The 20,183-nt window shown below is 45.7% G+C and overlaps 1 protein-coding gene across 4 annotated transcripts in view; it reads right to left on the bottom strand.

Moving 5' to 3' along the window:
- Positions 1 to 3,168: 3,168 nt before the first annotated feature.
- SNX17 (sorting nexin 17) overlaps positions 3,169 to 20,183 on the bottom strand; it is a 29,774-nt gene continuing 12,759 nt past the window's right edge. For all 4 annotated transcript variants that reach the window (XM_077489359.1, XM_077489360.1, XM_077489361.1 and 1 more), the window contains 10 exons: positions 19,517 to 19,607; positions 18,713 to 18,800; positions 14,990 to 15,059; positions 11,916 to 12,008; positions 11,517 to 11,720; positions 10,272 to 10,388; positions 10,013 to 10,090; positions 9,707 to 9,781; positions 9,526 to 9,567; positions 3,169 to 7,397 (listed from right to left, as the gene is read on the bottom strand). In XM_077489359.1, the coding sequence (XP_077345485.1) occupies positions 7,278 to 7,397; positions 9,526 to 9,567; positions 9,707 to 9,781; positions 10,013 to 10,090; positions 10,272 to 10,388; positions 11,517 to 11,720; positions 11,916 to 12,008; positions 14,990 to 15,059; positions 18,713 to 18,800; positions 19,517 to 19,607 (978 nt within the window). In that variant the 3' untranslated portion in view covers positions 3,169 to 7,277. The remainder of the gene's footprint in view (positions 7,398 to 9,525; positions 9,568 to 9,706; positions 9,782 to 10,012; positions 10,091 to 10,271; positions 10,389 to 11,516; positions 11,721 to 11,915; positions 12,009 to 14,989; positions 15,060 to 18,712; positions 18,801 to 19,516; positions 19,608 to 20,183) is intronic.

Below are 20,183 nucleotides of genomic sequence, written 5' to 3'. Positions count from 1 at the left end.
CAAAGAGGATGAGAGGCCTCATGATAAGGACACTGGGCTTGTTCATCTGGAAATTAGATTCTCTAGAGCTGATCTAATTAAAGCTGAACTCTGGGCACAAACATTTTCATTGAACTATATTCCACAATAGCCAAAGGGGAATATACAGGCTCTCTGCTTGCACCAAATGTCTTGCAAATCTAGTTATTACTTTGTAAAATAAAAGCAGTGATATCACTGTGCTGCGCATAGCCTGTATAAATAGCCAAGCTGTGGGAAGGGCCCAGCAGGCTCCACCCACTACAGGCTGTTCTAGACCGTCATGTCCAACTGAAGATCCACACTTAAAGAGTATGGCCGCGTACACACGGGCGGATTGTCTGCCCAACTAAGTTCGTCAGACAATCCGACAGACAGTCCGTTCAACTTTTGAATGAACGGACTTGACCACACACGATGAACAGACAGTCCGCTGAAAACTTGCGCGATGACGTGTACAGCACGTACGACGGGACTAGAAAAACGACGTCCAATACACTGCAATGCAACCTTCGGCCGTGTAAACCCTTTCTGAGATGCGCCATACTTAGTCCGTCCAACTTGCCTACACACGAGCGGACTGTCCGCTGAAACCAAGTTTGGACGGACAAAACCAAGTTTCAGCGGACAAAATTACGGAAATTCCGAAAGACAACGTCCGTCAGACTGTCCACTGAAAAAGTCCGCTGAAGCCCACACACAAGCGGATTGTCCGCTGAAACACGGTTCAGCGGACTAAGTTGGACAGACAATCCGCCAGTGTGTACGCGGCCTATCAGTGACGAGTGGAATTTGGGAGCTTTTGCTTTTTACCAGATGCAGACTTCAGGCCTTCCCCACTCTGACCCCACTACCCAGAGAGCTACTGACCTGGAATTTTAATGTGGGACAGGACCAAAGACTTTACTGTCGACATGCTTCTTCCAGGTCATTGGCTCACTAAGTGGTGATGGCAGTTCCGGAGGTGGCACCTCTGAGTATTAAGTGAGCAATGGCATCTACCAGATTTTTGTCCTCATTTTGAGGTAAACCTGTTTCCCCCCCTTCTCTAGAAAACGCTCCTTGGTGCAGCATCTGAGACTGATTCCAACCAGTAAGGAGGACCTTTTAAAGCAGAGAGGCCCTCTTGATTGAATAGGGGTCTCGCAGGCAGGGTTTAGGCTAAGACAAGGCCACTACCATACCACTAGGGAAGGCCTTTTTTGGCCAGAGGCCCTTTTGATTGGATAGGGGGATTGCAGGTAGGATTTAGGCTAGGACAAGGACACAATACCACTACCCAGTAAGGGAGGCCATCTTGCTTGAAAAGGGGGCTCGAAGGCAGGGTTTAGGCTAGGACATGGCCACTACCATACCACTATCCAGTAAGGAAGGCGTTTTTGGCCAGGCACTCAATACAGCCCAGTACAGAATATTCCTGTGATGTGTTTTGACTTCCTGTTCTCCAAAACTTCTGACGAAAGATCTACCAATGGCACACAAGACAGACCAGGACAGATTATTTTCTTTCAATGTGTGTTGGCTCCCCATCCTCCAATAAACAAGCAGAAGATCCATCAATGACACACATGATGGCCCCAGCATTGAATAAGCCCCTTCAATGTGTCAGCTTCCTGTCCGCTAATAGTTGGCCAATCTGAAGATCCACCAATGGCATACATGATGGGTCCTCACAGGCAGGATTTAGGCAAGGACGATGCCACTACCATACCTCAATCCAGTAAGGAAGGCTTTTTTGGCCAGAGAGGCCCTATTGATTGGATAGGAGGGGTCGCAGGCAGGGTTTAGGCTTGGAGGCCACTACCATACATCTATCCAGTAAGGAAGGCCTTTCCCTATCATCTTATTGGATAGGGGGCTCATAGGCAGGGTTTAGCCTAGGACGAGGCCACTACCATACCTCTATCCATTAAGGAAGGCCTTTTTTGGCCAGAGATGATCTCTCGTTGCACCTATTGAGAAGCACGCAAGTTCTAGGCCTGAATAAAGCAGTTGTATCACCATAGCAGAGTGTAAGTAGCGTTCCTGAAAATGAGACAGAGTTGCGGACAAGTTCACTTTAAGGCACACATGAGCTCCCATAAAAAGATGCCAGTGTTATGGGTTAATGGGTATGTGACCTTTCCTAAAAAGAGCTCCTAACCCCTGAGTTTTCTATTTACTGTCAGAGCCCAAGAGCCTAGCCCTCGCCCCCCCACCACCATCACAGCGATAAATGGACCCATCATCAGATATATTAATGATAAGAGTGGCTTGCTGAGTAATGCGTCAGTGTAACCCTTCCAGGTATTTAGTACCTCTAATTCCGCGTACACACGATCGGAATTCTCGTCGGAAAAAGCCCTAATTGTTTTCCCGAGGGAACTCCGCTCCAGCTGTCTGACGTACAACGGGACTAGAAAGAGGAAGTAGTTGAATCTGAGCATGCGTGATTTTTGGCATGTCGGAATTGCATACACATGATCAGAATTTCTGATAGAACGTTTTTCCATCGAGAAAATTGAGAACATGCTATCAACTTTTGGCTGGCGGGAATTCGGACAGCTAAATTCCGATGGAGCATAAATGTGGTCGCATTTTCCGATGAAAAGCTCTCATCCGTCTTTTTCTGGCCGGAATTCCAATGTGTACACGGCTTAACAGAGATGACAGTACACCCCCTGACAATGCCTTCTTCTGCTTCTCTCTCTTTAAGAGTGGCACCATCTTAGTTCAGACATCACCTAGATTCTCCATATACTTTTCTAGACCAAGAAGCCAGCTCAGAGATGACACATTCCTAAAAATTCCTCGTGCCCATGCAGTTCCCGGCCATGTTGACAAATGTCTGACACAGATCAGCCTGTTACAGCCTCTCACCTTGCGACTTGCTACAAAATTACAATGTTGCAATCTGATTACTGGGAGGAGACTGAGGGATTGCTTCCTCCTGTCTGCAGCAGACTGATGCCATCATCCCAGCCTAGGCAAAGTCACCAACTGGAGCTCAAGTATAGCTTTTTTAAATGATAAAATGCGGAGCTTCTCTAAAAAAATAAAAAAAGATCCTGTTGCTGTGTATTGTGACACGTGACATGTAATGTGACATTCATTACTGTAGCGACAGGTCCACTTTAATGCAGCATGCTGATAATAAAAAGAGACCAGGACTCAACTGTGATTCCATTTAATGTAAACAGATTTTCATATTACTGGAAGAGAGTCAATCAGCTTAATCTGTAAACACAGCAATTTCTAAGTAGAAGCGAGTGAAACGGTAGGACAGATCGGTGCACAGACGGGACGCTCCGTCTACTGATAGAAAATCATTTAGAGTATCTTATATATTTATATATATATATATACACATCTTTTGCTAATACTTATTTGGCAATCAGAAGGAAAATGGGCATATTGGGGGGGATTTTGGGAGATTATTGGAGGCAGTTGGGTGGGGTCCGGGAATTTCTTCCAATGAGACACAAGAGGAGGTAGGTCTGTCCTCTGACACCACCCCCCCCCCCCCCAGTGTTCCCCATTTGGGTGTTAAATGGAGACATAGAGGAAGGTGGGTCTGTCCGCTGATCCTCTGCAGTGTTAATTCCCCATCTGGGAGATTGGAGACATGAGGAGAGGTGGTTCTCTCCTTTGAACGGACATGAGAGAAGCAGGTCTGACCCCAGCAGTATTAGTTCCCCATCATGAAAATAACTAGAGACTTGAGGGATGGTGGGTCTCTCCTCTGACTCAGCAGTTATAGTACCGCAACTGGGAAATAGCTGGAAACACGAGGGGGTCTTTCCTCCAAGTTCCACAGTGTTAGTAAATTTCCTCTATGGCAGATACCCGGAGACATACGGTGTGGGGCCTGTCCTCTGACCCTCTGCAGTGTTAGTACTCCATATCTGGGGGATAACTGGAGACACAAGGGAAAGTGGGTCTTTCCTTTGACCTCCACAATGTTAGTTCCTGAAAGGCAACGAGTGGATAAGGTTGGGGCAGAGCTGCTGGTCAAACCTATTACAATCATACTGTAGAGCATACAAGGCAGGAGAAATTGGTACATTCAGGTCAAAGTGCATGGGGCACCACCTTATACTCATGGCACTCTCTCTCACTTCCTATTGGGTCTGGACTGGAATCAAGTGGAAATCTCACACTGACTTTCAATGGTGGGGATCCTGCTCACTGAGAGAATTTTCTCACTTCCTGTTGTGTTCTGGACTGGAAGTCGGGGGTCAGCAATCTACCAAAACTTCTGCACCAGTGACAACTGTCAGTGGTGGGGTTCTGCTCACTTCCTGTTGTTTCTCCTGAACAGAAAGTGAGGAGAAACCTCCCACTGGGAACTATTACCCTGGTGGCGACTCTCAATTCTGGAATTTCCCCATACTTGGAAGAGATTTTGTGTTCACTTCCTGTTTGTTGTGAACAGTAAGTGAGAGGAAATCACCCAGTTTGGAACACAATGGGTTTAAGCCTTCCCCGCTCCATCTAAAAATACATTTGTTTGGAGTTGCAATTTAAATGCAGGTGATGCTTCAGATTCAGCCCATCAGGTAGCACCAGCTTGCTATATAGATGTGTAGAGACTTCCATGGCCACTGATGCATTTCCTTCAAATTTATACATTTAGGGGTCAGGGAGAGGCGTAAATCTCGTCTCCACCCTAGCGAGCATTTCTTACCACTGGACGTGACAGCTTCTCAAATGCTAACTAGAATGCTAGAAGATCTCTGCCATGCTTCTGCCCTTTATCAGTGTGTCCTCCTCACTTTACATGTGCTGCACCTCCATCTCAAAGTGCGCATTGACCAAGCCCTAGCGGCTGAGGCCATCCTATAGAGACTGGGTGAAAGATCTGAACTTCTATGGCCACTGGGAACATTGCACAATCTGGCCAAGGCTTTGTATGCTAAGAAGAGGAGGGTTATGGGTATCAGGCAGTAAGACTAGGAAGGCAACTCACTCAGGACCCAATTCCTCCCTAAATTATCCTTTGGCTGGGGAAGAACAGGGAAGGTTTAAAACAGTGATGGCGAAACTTGGAACCCCAGATGTTTCGGAACTACATTTCTCATGATGCTCATGCACTCTGCAGTGTAATGGATCATCATGGGAAATGTGGTTCCAAAGCATCTAGGGTGCCAAGGTTCACCATCACTGGTTTAAAGACTCTCAACCTACATTGCTGTGTCCCCATTTCAGGCATTACTTTGCACTTCCTGTCTCGTTGATGGGTGACAGAACACAATGTAAATGCCATCTTTTCCTGTCTAGATGTCCAGTCAGAGCAGGAACCAAAGAAAATGCCACTGCTTCTTATACAGGATTCAAGACAGGAAATAAGTAAAATCCCACCCCTTCCTGTCCTGATGTCAGAACAGGAAATTAGGAAAATCCCAATGTTTTCTGTCCAGGAGTTAAACAAGGTCATGAATAAGCAAAAAAAAAAATTAAAAAAATAAAAAACCCACCCCTTCCTGTGTTGATGTCAGAACAGGAAATGGGGAAAATCCCAATGCTTCCTGTTTAGGTATCAGACAGAACAGGAAACAAGGAAATTCCACCGCTTCCTGTCCAGGTGTCAGAACAGGAAATGAGGAAGATCCCAATACAGTGCTTGTCCAGGACTCAAGCAAGATCATAAATAAATAAAATTTCACCCCTTCCTGTCCAGGAGTCAGACAGAACCGGAAACTAGGAATATCCCACCTCGTCCTGCCCAGGTGTCAGTAGGACAGTAAATTCCCACCTCTTCCGGTATCAGACAGAAGAGAAAATTAGGAAAATCCCACCACTTCCTGTCAAGATGTCAGACCAGGAAATTTGAAAATCCTACCACTTCCTGTCCAGGAGTAAAACAAGATCGTAAATAAGTAAAATTCCCACTCCCCTTCCTGTCCATGTATCAGACAGGAAATGAGGAGGTTCCCACCTCTTCCTGTCCAGGTGGCACAGACGGACCTACATAGGTGTCAGAACAGGAAATTAGGAAAATCCCACTGCTTTCTGTCCAGGTGTCAGAATAGAGAATTAAGAACATCACACCCTTCTTTTTTAGAAATCAAACAAGATCGTAAATTTGTAAATTCCCACCCTTTCTTGTTCATGTATCAGATGGCACAGAATATGAGGAAGTTTCCACCGCTTCCTTGCCAGGTGTAAGAACAGGAAATCAGGCAAACCCCACTGCTTCCTGTCCAGGTATAACAGTAAATAAGTAAACTCCAACGCCTTCCTGTCCATATACAATAATAAAAAAAAAAAAAAAATGGAGCACATTCCCACTGCTTCCTGTCCAGGTATCAACAGAAAGTGAAAGGAAATACCCCAATGGAGCCACAGGAAGCCCTACATTAAACCTTCTAATGGAAGGAGGAAGAATCAGTTTTACTGTCAGGATAGATATTTCCCCTCACTTTCTGTCCAGGTGTCAGAATAATGGGAGGAAGTCACAAACATTTTTAACCCTCCCCCCACTCCATACAAAATAAAAATAAAAGTTTTGGCAAGAGTCATGCTCTAGGGTGCCATGGGGAAGTTTGTCTGAAACATCAAAACGTGGTTGCAAGAAACATCTCTGATATATGATTGGACATGTAAAAGCAAACTTCACTTTAAGTACTCCCCCCCCCCCCCCCTTCTCGTGTATAAGCATTGGTTTCTGTTCATTGGAAAGCGGTGTGGCGAGTCCAGCAGGAGCTCCATATCACCCAGGAACAAGTGGTCTCACACCGCTACACAGTCCAGATAGCTGTCCTCATAAGACCAATCCTTTCCCACCAATCACATGGGGTCTGTTTGATGCTCTTGCTGTAGTCTGGAACTCCGGAACATCTCACCCTCGATGGAGGAATCAGCATCGTCCTTTCCCCGGGGGGGGGGGGTTATAGAATGGGTTAATTTGGTCCTTGGGTGGCCCTGGAAAGTGCTGAGCGATGGAGGACAAGGGACACAGGAGAACCCCTTGAAAGCCTTCAAAACAGAACATTACAACCCACCAATCATTGATGAGCAGCAGATGCTCAGGAATGGAATGAGGGGGCAGGATGCCTAGCAGCCCCCCCATCTGTGCAAATCTTGGAATTATAAGTGCAAGCAGAGCGCTGTATGAGTAATAGTGTTGGCAATGGGAGCCAGGAATAACCATCTTTCCCTTCTGCTGGTGCTGAGCACAATACCATCTATGTGGCTCCCAAGCAAGGCATTGGCTGGAGAGTGGGATGAAGATGACACAAATCCCAGGAGGGAAGACAGCAAGAGGCCCCCTGGGCACCTCACAAGTCATCATCTCCGATGCCCTCGAAGGCGTAGTTCCCATGGAAGTCCTCTGCACTCATGTCGTTGGTAGAGCTGGAATTACTGATTCCTCGGATGGTGACCGAGCTGAGCTTACTCTGCAGAGAGAGAAAACACACACATTACAAATCTGTGGGGGGGCTAGGAGAGTGAACAGTCCCTGTCATACATCTACTGACATAACTCAGCTTATTCTGGGAAAGGGAAGACAAACATAACAGATAAAAGAACTGCAGGGAAGGTGCTAAGATTAAGAGTGAAAGAGGCCCTGTCATACCAGTACTGACAAAACAGAGCTAATTCTGGGGATGGAAAGCAAACATAAAAGACCGAGGCAATTTTGAGAAAGGAAGGCAATCATTAGAACTCAGATGGACATTAGACATATTTGAGGGTCACTGGTAAAACTTGGAGCTCAGCAGGACCACAGCGGAATTAGCAGTAGAAACCCGAAGTGCAGAGACACCATAGACTGGTCCACCATGGAAGCCTAAGGATCAGAAGGACCACAGATAGGTCCTTCATGAAGACATGGAGTCCAGAGGGACCCTATATGGGTCCTCTAAGGAGACCTGGAGTTTTGCAAAACCATAGATTGGTTCACCATTGACAGCTAACGCTTGGAGGGGCCACAGGTAGGTCATCCATGAACACCTAGAGTTCAGAGGGACCTCATATGGGCCATCATTTGGTGGGACCACAGAGGGATCTGCTGTGGAAACCTGGAGTTCAGAGAGACAATTAGACTGGTCCACCATGGAAACCTGTCGTTCAGGGAGACCATTAGACTGGTCCATCAAGGAAACCTGTCATTCAGGGAGACCATTAGACTGGTGTACCATGGAAACCTGTAGCTCCAGGAGACCATTAGACTGGTGCACCATGGAAACCTGTAGTTCAGGGAGACCATTAGACTGGTCCACCATGGAAACTTGTAGTTCAGGGAGACCATAGACTGGTCCACCATAGAGGACCTAGAGTTAAGAGGGACCCCAAACAGGTCCTCTACAGATCTAAAATTCAGCAAGACTCCAGATGGGTCTGCTATAGAAACCCGAAACTCAAAAGGGACTCCTGACAGAATTTCCATAAAGGTCCGTGAGTTCAGAGGGTCCATATATGGGTTCTCCATTTGAGACCTGGAGCTCAGAGGGAACCATAGAGTGGTCCACCAAAGAGATATGAAAGTCAGAAAGACTAGGACCTGATTGGCTGGCTTACTAAACTGAGGACTGCCACACTAGAGTGTTGTTTTATGGGAAGAAGGGGGGCTGAGCAGAGGCATGGAGAGCCACTAGGATGGATAATTGGAGAATAGTGTTGGCAAAAGGGACACCCTATTGCTCTCTGTTATCAGAGTCTGAGGTGGAGGTTCAACTATGTGCAACCATACCCGGAGCCGAAACCTTCGGGCTCGGTTCTTTCAGCTGTCAGTGGGATTTCCCAGTAACAGGTGAAATGTAAGGAAAAGAATGCCAGCAATTATTGGTTATTAAGAAACAGGGCTGCCACATCCTTAACAACCAATGACATTTAGTCTGTCCGAGTGTTAATGAAAGCCAGGGTTTGCTGCAGCAATGTCCTCCAACATGCCCCCAGGATTCTACCAGCAAGAACTGAGTAAGACCCTGTGGGAGGTGCACGAGAGATAGCAGAACCGGAGTGCTGTGGGCTCCGGGGGTTACAGTTCAGTGTGTTGAGTGGAACATATATGTGGGCAGTGCACAGCCCTGCCGCAGAGGGAGCTGGCTGCATGTGTGAGTTGGTTGCCCAGCGGTGGAGGTCATTGCTCTCCGTGCATGTCCTTCTTACCCAACTGCCTACAGCCATGTGCAGCCTACGTGCCCTGAGCCAGCACTATATCACCACCTGAATTGTCACCTGCAGACCTTCACCGAAGGCTTTCCTTTCACTTTGGGCTATGCAGTGCCCTGTAGAGGTCCACACACACCCGTCACCAGTTCTCCTTTTTATTTTTTGAGATAAAATTTATATAATTTTTATTTAACACAAAATAGAGCTTTCTTTTGGTGGTATTTGACCACCACTGGGTTTTTAAGCCAAAATGTATTCTGCTACAGGTCTGTGGTACAAAAAATAAATAAGTATATATTGGCGATAGGTATCAGTAATGGCGAGTACTAAAAAAAAAAAAAGTATCGGTACTCATACACGGTGTTAAAAAAAATATTGGTGCATCCTTAGTAACAATGAACACAAACTCACCGATAACTTGGCGATGGGCTCCCGGCTCGAATCAGGAGAGTCCTGGGGAATAGAAGAGACGATCAGCAAAGGGACAGAGGAGATGAGAGCAGACAGATATAAAGACACATGATAGGAGATTCTAGGAGATGATAGAGATATACATACATACATACATACATGCATGCATACACACACTTACCAGGAGAGGGGGAGACTTCACTGCCTGCTGACTATCTACTCGCCGCACCAAACACGACTGCCTCTTCCGAGCCATCTACCAATGGTGAGAACAAGTCCGATATAACACAGTGTAGAGAACATCAACTCCTATACACAGTAAAGTGTGCACACTCCCCAGCCATCCTCCTATGTACACATATTAATACTCCACCCTGAATACATTGGAGAACACTCCAATCCCCCACCCCTACACATAGTACATAGCCTTCCGTCCCAGAAAAACATTGTACAACCCACCCCCTTTAATCTTGCTCCCTCACTTTACCTTTTTAATGGTGCCTCCGGATTTCTTTACCATCAGCTCATCCACCATTGACTGTAGGCAGATACTCATCATTATAGCCTAAGAAGGAAAGAAATTAACTCATTTAATGGACCCCTATACAGGGTGATGCCATCACATACAGGGGGATCCCCTATATAAGGCAACACCACCATATACATGAGATCCCTATGCTGGATGGACACCATCACTGTCCCATAGCACTCCTTTCCCCTTACCCAGTACAGGGTGGGGATCTCACCTGCGGACTGGAGATGGTAATCCACTGTAGCCGGTCTTTGCTCATCAAGTACTCGAAGGCCAGTTCCAGACGGGCCTCTGTCTTGTTGGGGCTTCCGGTGCCATTGCTGAAGGGGACCTGGATACCGATGGAACATCATATTATTGGAAATGATCGCCTGCTATAGGCCCGATAAGAGGTCACATGCCCTGAGCGGTTTATTATTTCCATATTGTAAGGAAGTTCAGTTATGACCAGGCATGCTCATCGTGGAATAGGAAGTCTTGTTATTACCATATATGGTCATCTTAAAACATATGGTTGCCATAGAACAGCAAGTCCCGTTATTGCCCTACTTGGTCGTCATAGAAGAAGAAGTCCTGTTATTGCCCTACTTGGTCGTCGTAGAAGAGGAATTCCCGTTATTGCCCTACTTGGTCATTGTAGAAGAGGAAGCCCTATTATTGCCCTACTTGGTCATCGTAGAAGAGGAAGTCCCGTTATTGCCCTACTTGGTCATCGTAGAAGAGGAAGTCCCGTTATTGCCCTACTTGGTCGTCGTAGAAGAGGAAGTCCTGTTATTGCATTACTTGGTCGTCATAGAAGAAGAAGTCCTGTTATTGCCCCTACTTGGTCATCGTGGAACATGAATTCCCGTTATTAACCTATATGACCGTTGTAAAACAGAAAGTCCTGTTATTACCCTACTTGGTCCTCAAAGAACAGGAAGTCCCATTATTACCCTACTTGGTCATTGTAAAACAGGAAGTCCCATTATTACCCTACTTGGTTGTTGTAGAACAGGAAGTCCTGTTATTGCCCAACTTGGTCATCATAGAACAGGGAGACCCATTATTACCCTACATGGCCGTCATAGAACAGGAAGACCTGCTATTACCCTATATGGCCATTGTAAAACAGGAAGTCCCGTTATTACCCTACTTGGTCGTTGTAGAACAGTAAGTCCTCCAGTAATTACCCTACTTGGTTGTTGCAGAACAGAAGTCCCATTATTACCCTATGTGGTTGTCGTAGACCAGGAAGCCCTGTTATTACCCTATATGGTCATTGTAGAACAAGAAGTCCCATTAATACCCTAAGCATTTGTTTAATCTGTTCTGTTTAATAATTTCCTACATTATATAGCAGTATATAAGAGTCATGCAACCCCTCTATGTGAGTGGAGGACCTTAGCCTCTTCCGTCACTGTTGTAGACACAATATGGAAGCAGGTCAGTCGATAGGCACAGCAGGGAAGTGACATACCGAGGAGGTGACACGCCAACAACGCATGCGGGTGACTTTGAAGCTGCCTTCCTTCATCTGCTCGTTGGGGAGTTTCACTTGAAAGTTGAGTTCATTGTTTCCGGCACTCACGATCACGTGGCAACCCTTTTCTGGGAAGTCGGTAATACAGGGCTCAAACTTCAGATACCCATAGTACTTCAATGTCTGTGCCAACTGGATGAACTGTGCCAAGACGGAGGGAGAGAGCAGTCTGATCAGAAAATACCAACAAGGAGGAGGAGGAGGAGGGAGGAGGGAGGAAGGAGGAGGAGACCCACTGGCCACTTTCAACAGTTCACCACCTCCACCCATGGACATAAAAGCCCCATCACACCGTGGAAAGGTGGACCCCCCTATAGGTGGCCCCCTGGAACATACCTCCTTTTTGGAGACTTTCTCCTGCAGAGATTTCAGCTGTCGATGTTGCTCTTTGTTCACCTGTATCCAGCCGCGCTCAATATCGCTGACCGTCTGATAAAAGCAGAGAAATGCCACAACAATATACCATTACTGGAACAAACAGAGAACCCCACACCCCATAACCCAGCTGCCGGTCTACAGTCAATCTCTTCTCTGCCATGGTCATCTTGTTTCCCATTCTGTGATTTGTAGGTGAAAATAAACCTGAGACAACTGTGGCCAGTCGGTCACCTGTTTATCTGTAATTGATCGCTGGCACCAAACTCTCTAGACAACGTATATCCCAGTAATGACACTAATCCTAACTCGGCAAACCATGTGTACTGTTAGCGTTCTTATTGCCCTAGACCAGGGGTTTCCAAACTTTCTAAACAAAGAGCCAGTTTATTGTCCTTCAGACTTTAGGGGGGCTTGACAAGGGCCCGTGGGGAGTAGAAAATGTCCTAGCATCCAGTGGGAGTAAACAATGCCCTATCTTTGGTGTCAGTGGGAGGACTAGTGCACCATTATTGATGGCAGTGGAAGGAATAGTGCCCCAACGTTCGTGTCCGTGGGAGGAATTTTGCCCTTTTGCTGGTGTCTGTGGGAGGAATTTTGCCCTTTTGTTGGTGTCCGTGGGAGGAATTCTGCTTCAACATTTGTGTCAGTGGGAGGAATCAACCCTCTTGTTGGTGTCAGTGGGAAGAATCATTGGTTTCAATGGAAGGAATTCTGCCCCATTGTTGGTGTCAGTGGGAAGAATAGTGGCCCATCGTTGGTATCAAATGGAAGGAAATGTGCTCCATTGTTTGTGTCAGTGGGAGGATTTGTGTCTTTTTTCGTGGTACAGTAAGGTATAACAAAGACATTACATCCATATGGATCCCTGTACAAGAAAATGCAGGGGGTAATAATTGAAACAAGGTATAAATGAACAGAACAAGCATACATTGGAGGTACATCGGTTTTGCAAATGAGAGGGTAAGGAGATGTCATTAAGTCTTGGAAATAGGGTTATCTGACCATATTACCCAGTTTTGCTGGAAGGTGGATAATGTGAAGGAATCGGTAGCTAGCATACGTTGAAAGGTATCGTTTTTCTGGACCATAATTAATGCTTCCGATACATTGAGGGAGCCTTGTGATTTAAATTTTCTAAGTACAAGTGTGCGGGCTGCCAATATGTGTGCAACTACTTGCCTTTGTGTAGGATTTGTATCCTTTTGATGGTGTCAGTGGGAGCAATAGTGCTCAATTGTCATTGTTGGTGTCAGTTGGAGTAATAGTGCCCCATTGTTGGCGTCAATGGAAGGAATTCTGTCCCATTGTTGGTCAGTCCAAGAAAAAAACCCTAGATGGGACTTTGACCTTGACTCTGCATGTGTTGGTGGTCTGTCAAAATCCCATCTAGGGGTTTTTTCTTGGTCTATATATAGGGATGGGACCACCACACTGCTGACACAGTAGGAGCCCTCTTTTTCTTATCATTGTTGGTCAATGGGAAGAATAGGATGCTATCATTGGCATCAATGGAAGGAAATGTGCTCCACCGTTTGTGTCAGTGAAAGGATTCGTGCCCCAGTGCTGACATCAGTGACAGGAATTATGCCCCATTGTTGGCGTCAGTGGATAGAATTGTGCCCAAGAGCTAGATCAGGGTCAAGCAAAGGGCCGCAGTTTGGAGACCGCTGCCCTAGACAAATCTGTACTCAGAACTATCTCCAACTCCTAACTCCTTAGACCAGCCATTCTCAACCAGGGTTCCGTGGAACCCTGGGGTTCCTCCAGAGGTTGCTAGGGGTTCTCTGAGCTGTGGCTGACGAATTACCTTTTTGATGGTGCCTACAGAGTTTGAGGTTCAGCGTCACTTAGCAAAGCCAGCAGCATGACACCAAGTATCTTTTTTAGCTGTCTTTAAGGGTGGCATTCTGAGCACCACTTTAAGGGGGACGTTCTTAAAGCGGGGTTCCACCCTAAAGTGGAACCTCCGCTGATCGGAACCCTCCCTCCCTCCGGTGTCACAATTGGCACCTTTCAGGGGGGAGGGGGGGAGGGGGTGGAGATACCTGTCAAAGTCAGGTATTTACACCCACTTCCGGGCATAGACTCCCGTGGGAGTCTACGCCATTTCCTGTCTTGCCGCGCTGTCTGCTGGGACACACACGGGTCTCAGAGACAGCGCGGACAATTCCTATTGCGCTGCCCGACTCGCGCATGCGCAGTAGGGAACCGGGACGTGAAGCCGATTCGCTTTACTTCCTGATTCCCTCACCTAGAATGGTGGCGGCAGCAGCCGAGGGCCGAGCGATCGATCGGCCTCGGATGCCGGCATCGCTGGAACCCGGGACAGGTGAGTGTCCATTTATTAAAAGTCAGCAGCTGTAGTATTTATAGCTGCTGGCTTTTAATATTTTTTTTGTAGGTGGAATCCCTCTTTAAGGGCCATTGTTGATATTGACCCCTGATAAATTGGTTTTAGCAAGGGTTCCTCGATACCTGAAAATTCTTTTTGGGGTTCCTCCAGGGTTAAAAGGTTGAGAAAGGCTGCCTTAGACAATGTGCACCCAGAACTGCCTCTAATCCCAAACTCCCTAGACACGATGTACCCAGTACTACCACTTATCCTAACTCCCTAGCCAATGTTTACCCAGTACTGCTACAATTCTTAACTTCATAGGCACTGTGTTCCCCAGTTTTGCCACTAATCCTAATCCCCCAGACAATGTGTACCCCAGCTGCCTTTAATCCCAACTCTGTAGACATGTGGACCCTAGTGCGGCCACTAATCCTAATTCCCTAGACCAGCAATGGCTAACCTTGGCACTCCACATGTTTAGGAACTACATTTCCTATGATGCTCATGCACTCTACAGTGTAGTTGAATGTTATGGGAAACGTAGTTCCAAAATATCTGGGGTGCCAAGGTTCGCCACCACTGCCCTAGACAATGTGGACCCCAGTGCGGCCACTAATCTCAACTCCCTAAACAATGTGTGCCTTTCATAACCTGTAGGACTCCAGTCTTATTCCAGAAATCAACAGAGGTGACATACCTGAGCGTACAAGAGATTCAGGCCCACTCTGCTTTCCATGACATCCTCATCATATGAGGAATCCCAGTAACTATGGAAGAAAAACTCAACGTGAGAAATGACCAGTATATAACAGATCTATGGACCCAAACATCTCAGACAATCATCATATGAGGAGATAAGGGCTGTACCAACCATTAAGCATCGACAGCAGGAGATGTTTTGGAGATCAATCCCCAACATCACCACTAGGCAGGAAGATCCAGAGACCTACATCACTATCAACTACTAAAAACCTGAAAGCTGTATCATCCAGGGTAAATACAAAAAATAAAAAATCAGATTTTTTTATTTTTTATTTAACCGGTTCCCGACCGGCCGCCACAGTTGTACTGCTGCAGGTTGGCTCCCCTGGGCGAACCGGCGTAACTGTACGTGGCTTCTTCAGGACTCACGCCCACAGCCGACGCGAGTGCCCGGCGGGTGCGATGACCGCAGGGCAACTGCGATCGCTCGTGACAGAGTGAAAAACCAGGAACTGTGAGTGTAAACAAACAAATCCCGGTTCTCGCAGGGGAGAGGAGACAGATCGTGTGTTCATACTAAGTATGAACAAAGATCGGTCTCCTCCCCTAGTCAGTCCCACCCCCCCCAGTTAGAACACACCTAGGGAACATAGTTAACCCATTGATCGCCCCCTAGTGTTAACCCCTTCCCTGCCAGTGACATTTATACAGTAATTTTTATAGCACCGATCGCTGTATAATTGTCAATGGTCTCAAAAATGTGTCAAAAATGGCCAATTTGTCTGCCGCAATATTGCAGTCCCAATTAAAATTGCCGCCATTACTAGTAAAAAAAATAAATAATAATAATAAAAAATGGCATACATCTTTCCCCTATTTTGTAGACGCTATAAAACTTTTGCGCAAACCAATCAGTATACGCTTATTGCAATTTTTTTTTTTTTTTACCAAAAATTCGTAGTAGAATACATATCAGCCTAAAATGAGGAAAAAAAAATAAAAAATTCTTCCAATTTTTGATATTTATTATAGCAAAAAGTAAAAGATAGTGTTTTTTCTTCAAAATTGTTGCTCTTTTATTGTTTATAGCGCAAAAAAATATATATATATATAATAAAAAAGGCCATAAATCTATCCCCTATTTTGTAGACGCTATAACTTTTGCGCAAACCAATCAATATACGTTTTTTTACCTTTTTTCCCCCCAAAAATACGTTGAATACATATCAGCCTAAAATGAGGAAAAAAAAATAAAAAATTCTTCCAATTTTTGATATTTATTATAGCAAAAAGTAAAAGATAGTGTTTTTTCTTCAAAATTGTTGCTCTTTTATTGTTTATAGCGCAAAAAAATATATATATATATATAATAAAAAAGGCCATAAATCTATCCCCTATTTTGTAGACGCTATAACTTTTGCGCAAACCAATCAATATACGTTTTTTTACCTTTTTTCCCCCCAAAAATACGTTGAATACATATCAGCCTAAACTGAGGAAAACTATTTTTTTTTAATTTTTGATATTTATTATAGCAAAAAAGTAAAAGATTGTGTGTGTTTTTTTTTTTTTTTTAATTGTCGCTCTTCAAACAAAAAAAACTAAAAACGCAGAGATAATCAAATACCACAAAAGAAAGCTCTATTGGGGGGAGGATGTTTATTCTGTTTGGGTGCAACGTCGCACGACCGCACAATTGTCAGTTGAAGCGATGCAGTGCCGAATCGCTAAAAATGGCCGGGTCATTGAGCAGCCAAATCTTCCGGGGCTGAAGAAGTGGTTAAATTGGATTTTATTTAATTTTTTACCAAAATGTATTTTAATAAAATGCTTTTGGAGTAAAAAAAAAAAAAAAAAAAAAATCTAAAGATGGTTTTCTATTTAAGATACATTAATAATTAAGTTTATTCAGCATGAAATTGAGCTTAGTTATGTAGCATGAGGCTGTATATTCTGCAATATTTACATTTTTGGAAAACTCAATGAATTCAAACTCTGCAAGCTGAGATAGCATGCACTGCATTGATGCATTCACACAATTTCACAGTAAGCATGGAGATAAAACAAAGTTTAGGAAAATTCCTTTATCACATGGTTTTGAAAATCTATGTACACTTCAAACTGTATGATTGAATCGGTTCCGATATCGCTGTTTTACTAACCTGACAGCTTATTATTCTAAATAGGAAACCTTCATTTTGTTTGCAAATATTAAAGAGTCCAACTACCAGCAAGAATAAGTCCTTACATTAAGACCCCTTTCACACTAGGGCGCTTTTCAGGCATTTTAGCGCTAAAAAGCCATCCCATTAAAGTGAATGCGACTGTCGGTGAGTCAACAGCGGGTCAGAGGAGGAGCCTCTGCGGGACAGAGATGACAGTTGCTCTTTAAAAACTATCACTTAAAGCGAGACGATTTAAGTCAAGCCTTTTTACTAGTGGATTTAAATCAAATCCACCCTGGTATCATCTCAGGAGAAGGTTCAGAGATCCATCCCTAACATCACCACTAGACCATCCAGAGATCTACATCACTATGAACTAAAAAAGAAACCCGAGCCCTGTATCGTCTCAGGAGAAGGTTCGGAGATCCATCCCTAACATAACCACCACCCCAGAAGATCCAGAGACCCACATCACTATCAACTACAAGAAACCTGAGAGCTGTATCAACTCAGGAGAAGGTTTCGTAGAGATCCATCCCTAACATCACCACCAGACTAGAAGATCCAAAGACCTACATCACTCAACTACAAGAAGCCTGAGAGCTGTATTATCTCAGGAGAAGGTTCGGAGATCCATCCCTAACATCACCACCAGACTAGAAGATCCAAAGACCTACATCAGTCAACTACAAGAAGCCTGAGAGCTGTATCATCTCAGGAGAAGGTTTCGGAGATCCATCCCTAACATCACCACCAGACTAGAAGATCCAGAGACCTACATCACTATCAACTACAAGAAGCCTGAGAGCTGTATTATCTCAGGAGAAGGTTCGGAGATCCATCCCTAACATCACCAAAGCAGAAGATCCAGAGACCTACATCACTATCAAATACAAAAAATAAAAATAAAAAAAAACTAAGAGCTGTGCCATCTCATGAGAAGGTTTTGAGATCCATCCCAACATCACCAGACCAGAAGATCCAGAGACCTACATCACTATCAACTACAAAAAAAAAAACTAAGAGCTGTATTATCTCAGGAGAAGATTTAGAGATCCATCCCAGCATCACCAGACCAGAAGATCCAGAGACCTCATCACTATCAAATACAAGAAACCTGACAGCTGTAACATCTCATGAGAAGGTTTGGAGAGCCATCCCCAAGATCACCACCAGAGCAGACGATCCGGAGACCAATACTAACATCACAATCAACTACAAGGAACTGAAAGCTGTATCACCTGATACGAAGGTACTGAGAGCCATCCCCAACATCACCAGGAGCAGAATATTCACAGACTGAAATGAACATCGCAGACGAGATCAATCTCAATCATCACACAGGAAGATTTTTCAACACAAATCCAAAACATTGTGTTGAGAGGTTACGGTGGATATACTGAACAGGGAAAACAGATGCGATTTGAAACTGTGGTGGCATGTTTAGATTAGTCATCCATAGATGTACAGCAGAAGGTTGATCTATCATCTCTGTATGGTTGATGTGTGTTGGCAGATGGCATGAATTCTAAGAAGCGATCAGAGGAATTTACCTTTTCCGAAGAATAATCTTGTATTCTCTGCTGTGGAGACTGGTAACCGACACATATGGTAGTTCAAACTCCTGCAGCTTCCGGACAACTGCAGAGGGAGAACAATTCTGTGAGGATCAGAGTGACAAAGAGAAGGCTTCCCCACATATCACTGGCAGGACACAGGAATTTCACTGGCAGGGCGCAGGCCTCCCATAACCCCCCACCAGCAGGGCGCAGGCCTCCCATAACCACCCACCAGCAGGGCGCAGGCCTCCCATAACCACCCACCAGCAGGGCGCAGGCCTCCCATAACCACCCACCAGCAGGGCGCAGGCCTCCCATAACCACCCACCAGCAGGGCGCAGGCCTCCCATAACCACCCACCAGCAGGGCGCAGGCCTCCCATAACCACCCACCAGCAGGGCGCAGGCCTCCCATAACCACCCACCAGCAGGGAGCAGGTCTTCCATAACCACCCACCAGCAGGGAGCAGGTCTTCCATAACCACCCACCAGCAGGGAGCAGGTCTTCCATAACCACCCACCAGCAGGGAGCAGGTCTTCTATAACCACCCACCAGCAGGTAACAGGTCTTCTATAACCACCCACCAGCAGGTAACAGGTCTTCTATAACCACCCACCAGCAGGTAACAGGTCTTCTATAACCACCCACCAGCAGGGAGAAGGCCTCCCTGACCACCCACCTGCAGGGAGAAGACTTCCCCGACCACCCACCGACAGCCCTCCATAATACGAGCTCCTCCCCTTTCATGTGATGCAGATAATTGTTCCCATATGGTATATACATATAGACAAGACTTACAGGAGAATGAGCCGTCTGCTCCATCCTTAATGAGGTACAGGCTGAAGTATCCAATCAGCTCCTCCGGAAGGTCCAATTTGGTGGTGACTGCCTGTGATTGGGAGGTGAATTAGAAGTATAAAATGGGATCTTTCTACTTACCATGAAAAACATTTTTTGGAGTTCACTGAGGGACACTGGAAGTCATATACTGTCTGGTTATACTGCCGCCTACAGAAGAACTGGGCAGTGGCAAGCCAAAAAAATAATGTAGGCAAGCCTAGTGCCGCGTACACACGAGCGGACTTTTCAACGTCCAAAGTCCGACGGACTGAGTCCGTCAGACTATTCGATCGTGTGTGGGCTGCAACGGACTTTTGACTCGCCAAAGTCCGAAGGACTTTAGAATATGGAACATGCTTCAAATTTTCCCGATGGAACTCCGCCGGACCCGGGTCCCTTCGAAAACTCCGCTCGTGTGTATGCTATTCCGACGGACTAAAACCGACGCTAGGGCAGCTATTGGCTACTGGCTATGAACTTCCGTATTCGAATCCAGTCGTACGTCATCACGTTCGAATCCGTCGGAGTTTAGTGTGATTGTGTGTGGCCAAGTCCGCTCCGCCGAAAAGTCCGTCAGAACTCCGTCGGAACTCCGGCAGAACTCCGACGGAACTCCTTCGGAAGT

The sequence above is a fragment of the Lithobates pipiens genome, unplaced genomic scaffold, assembly GCF_037356315.1.
Source record: "Lithobates pipiens isolate NorthernLeopardFrog02 unplaced genomic scaffold, aLitPip1_a1.2 Scaffold_18, whole genome shotgun sequence".
Lineage (NCBI taxonomy): Eukaryota > Metazoa > Chordata > Amphibia > Anura > Ranidae > Lithobates > Lithobates pipiens.
Note: the sequence above shows the minus strand (reverse complement) of the source record. Positions and strands in the feature narration are given on the sequence as shown.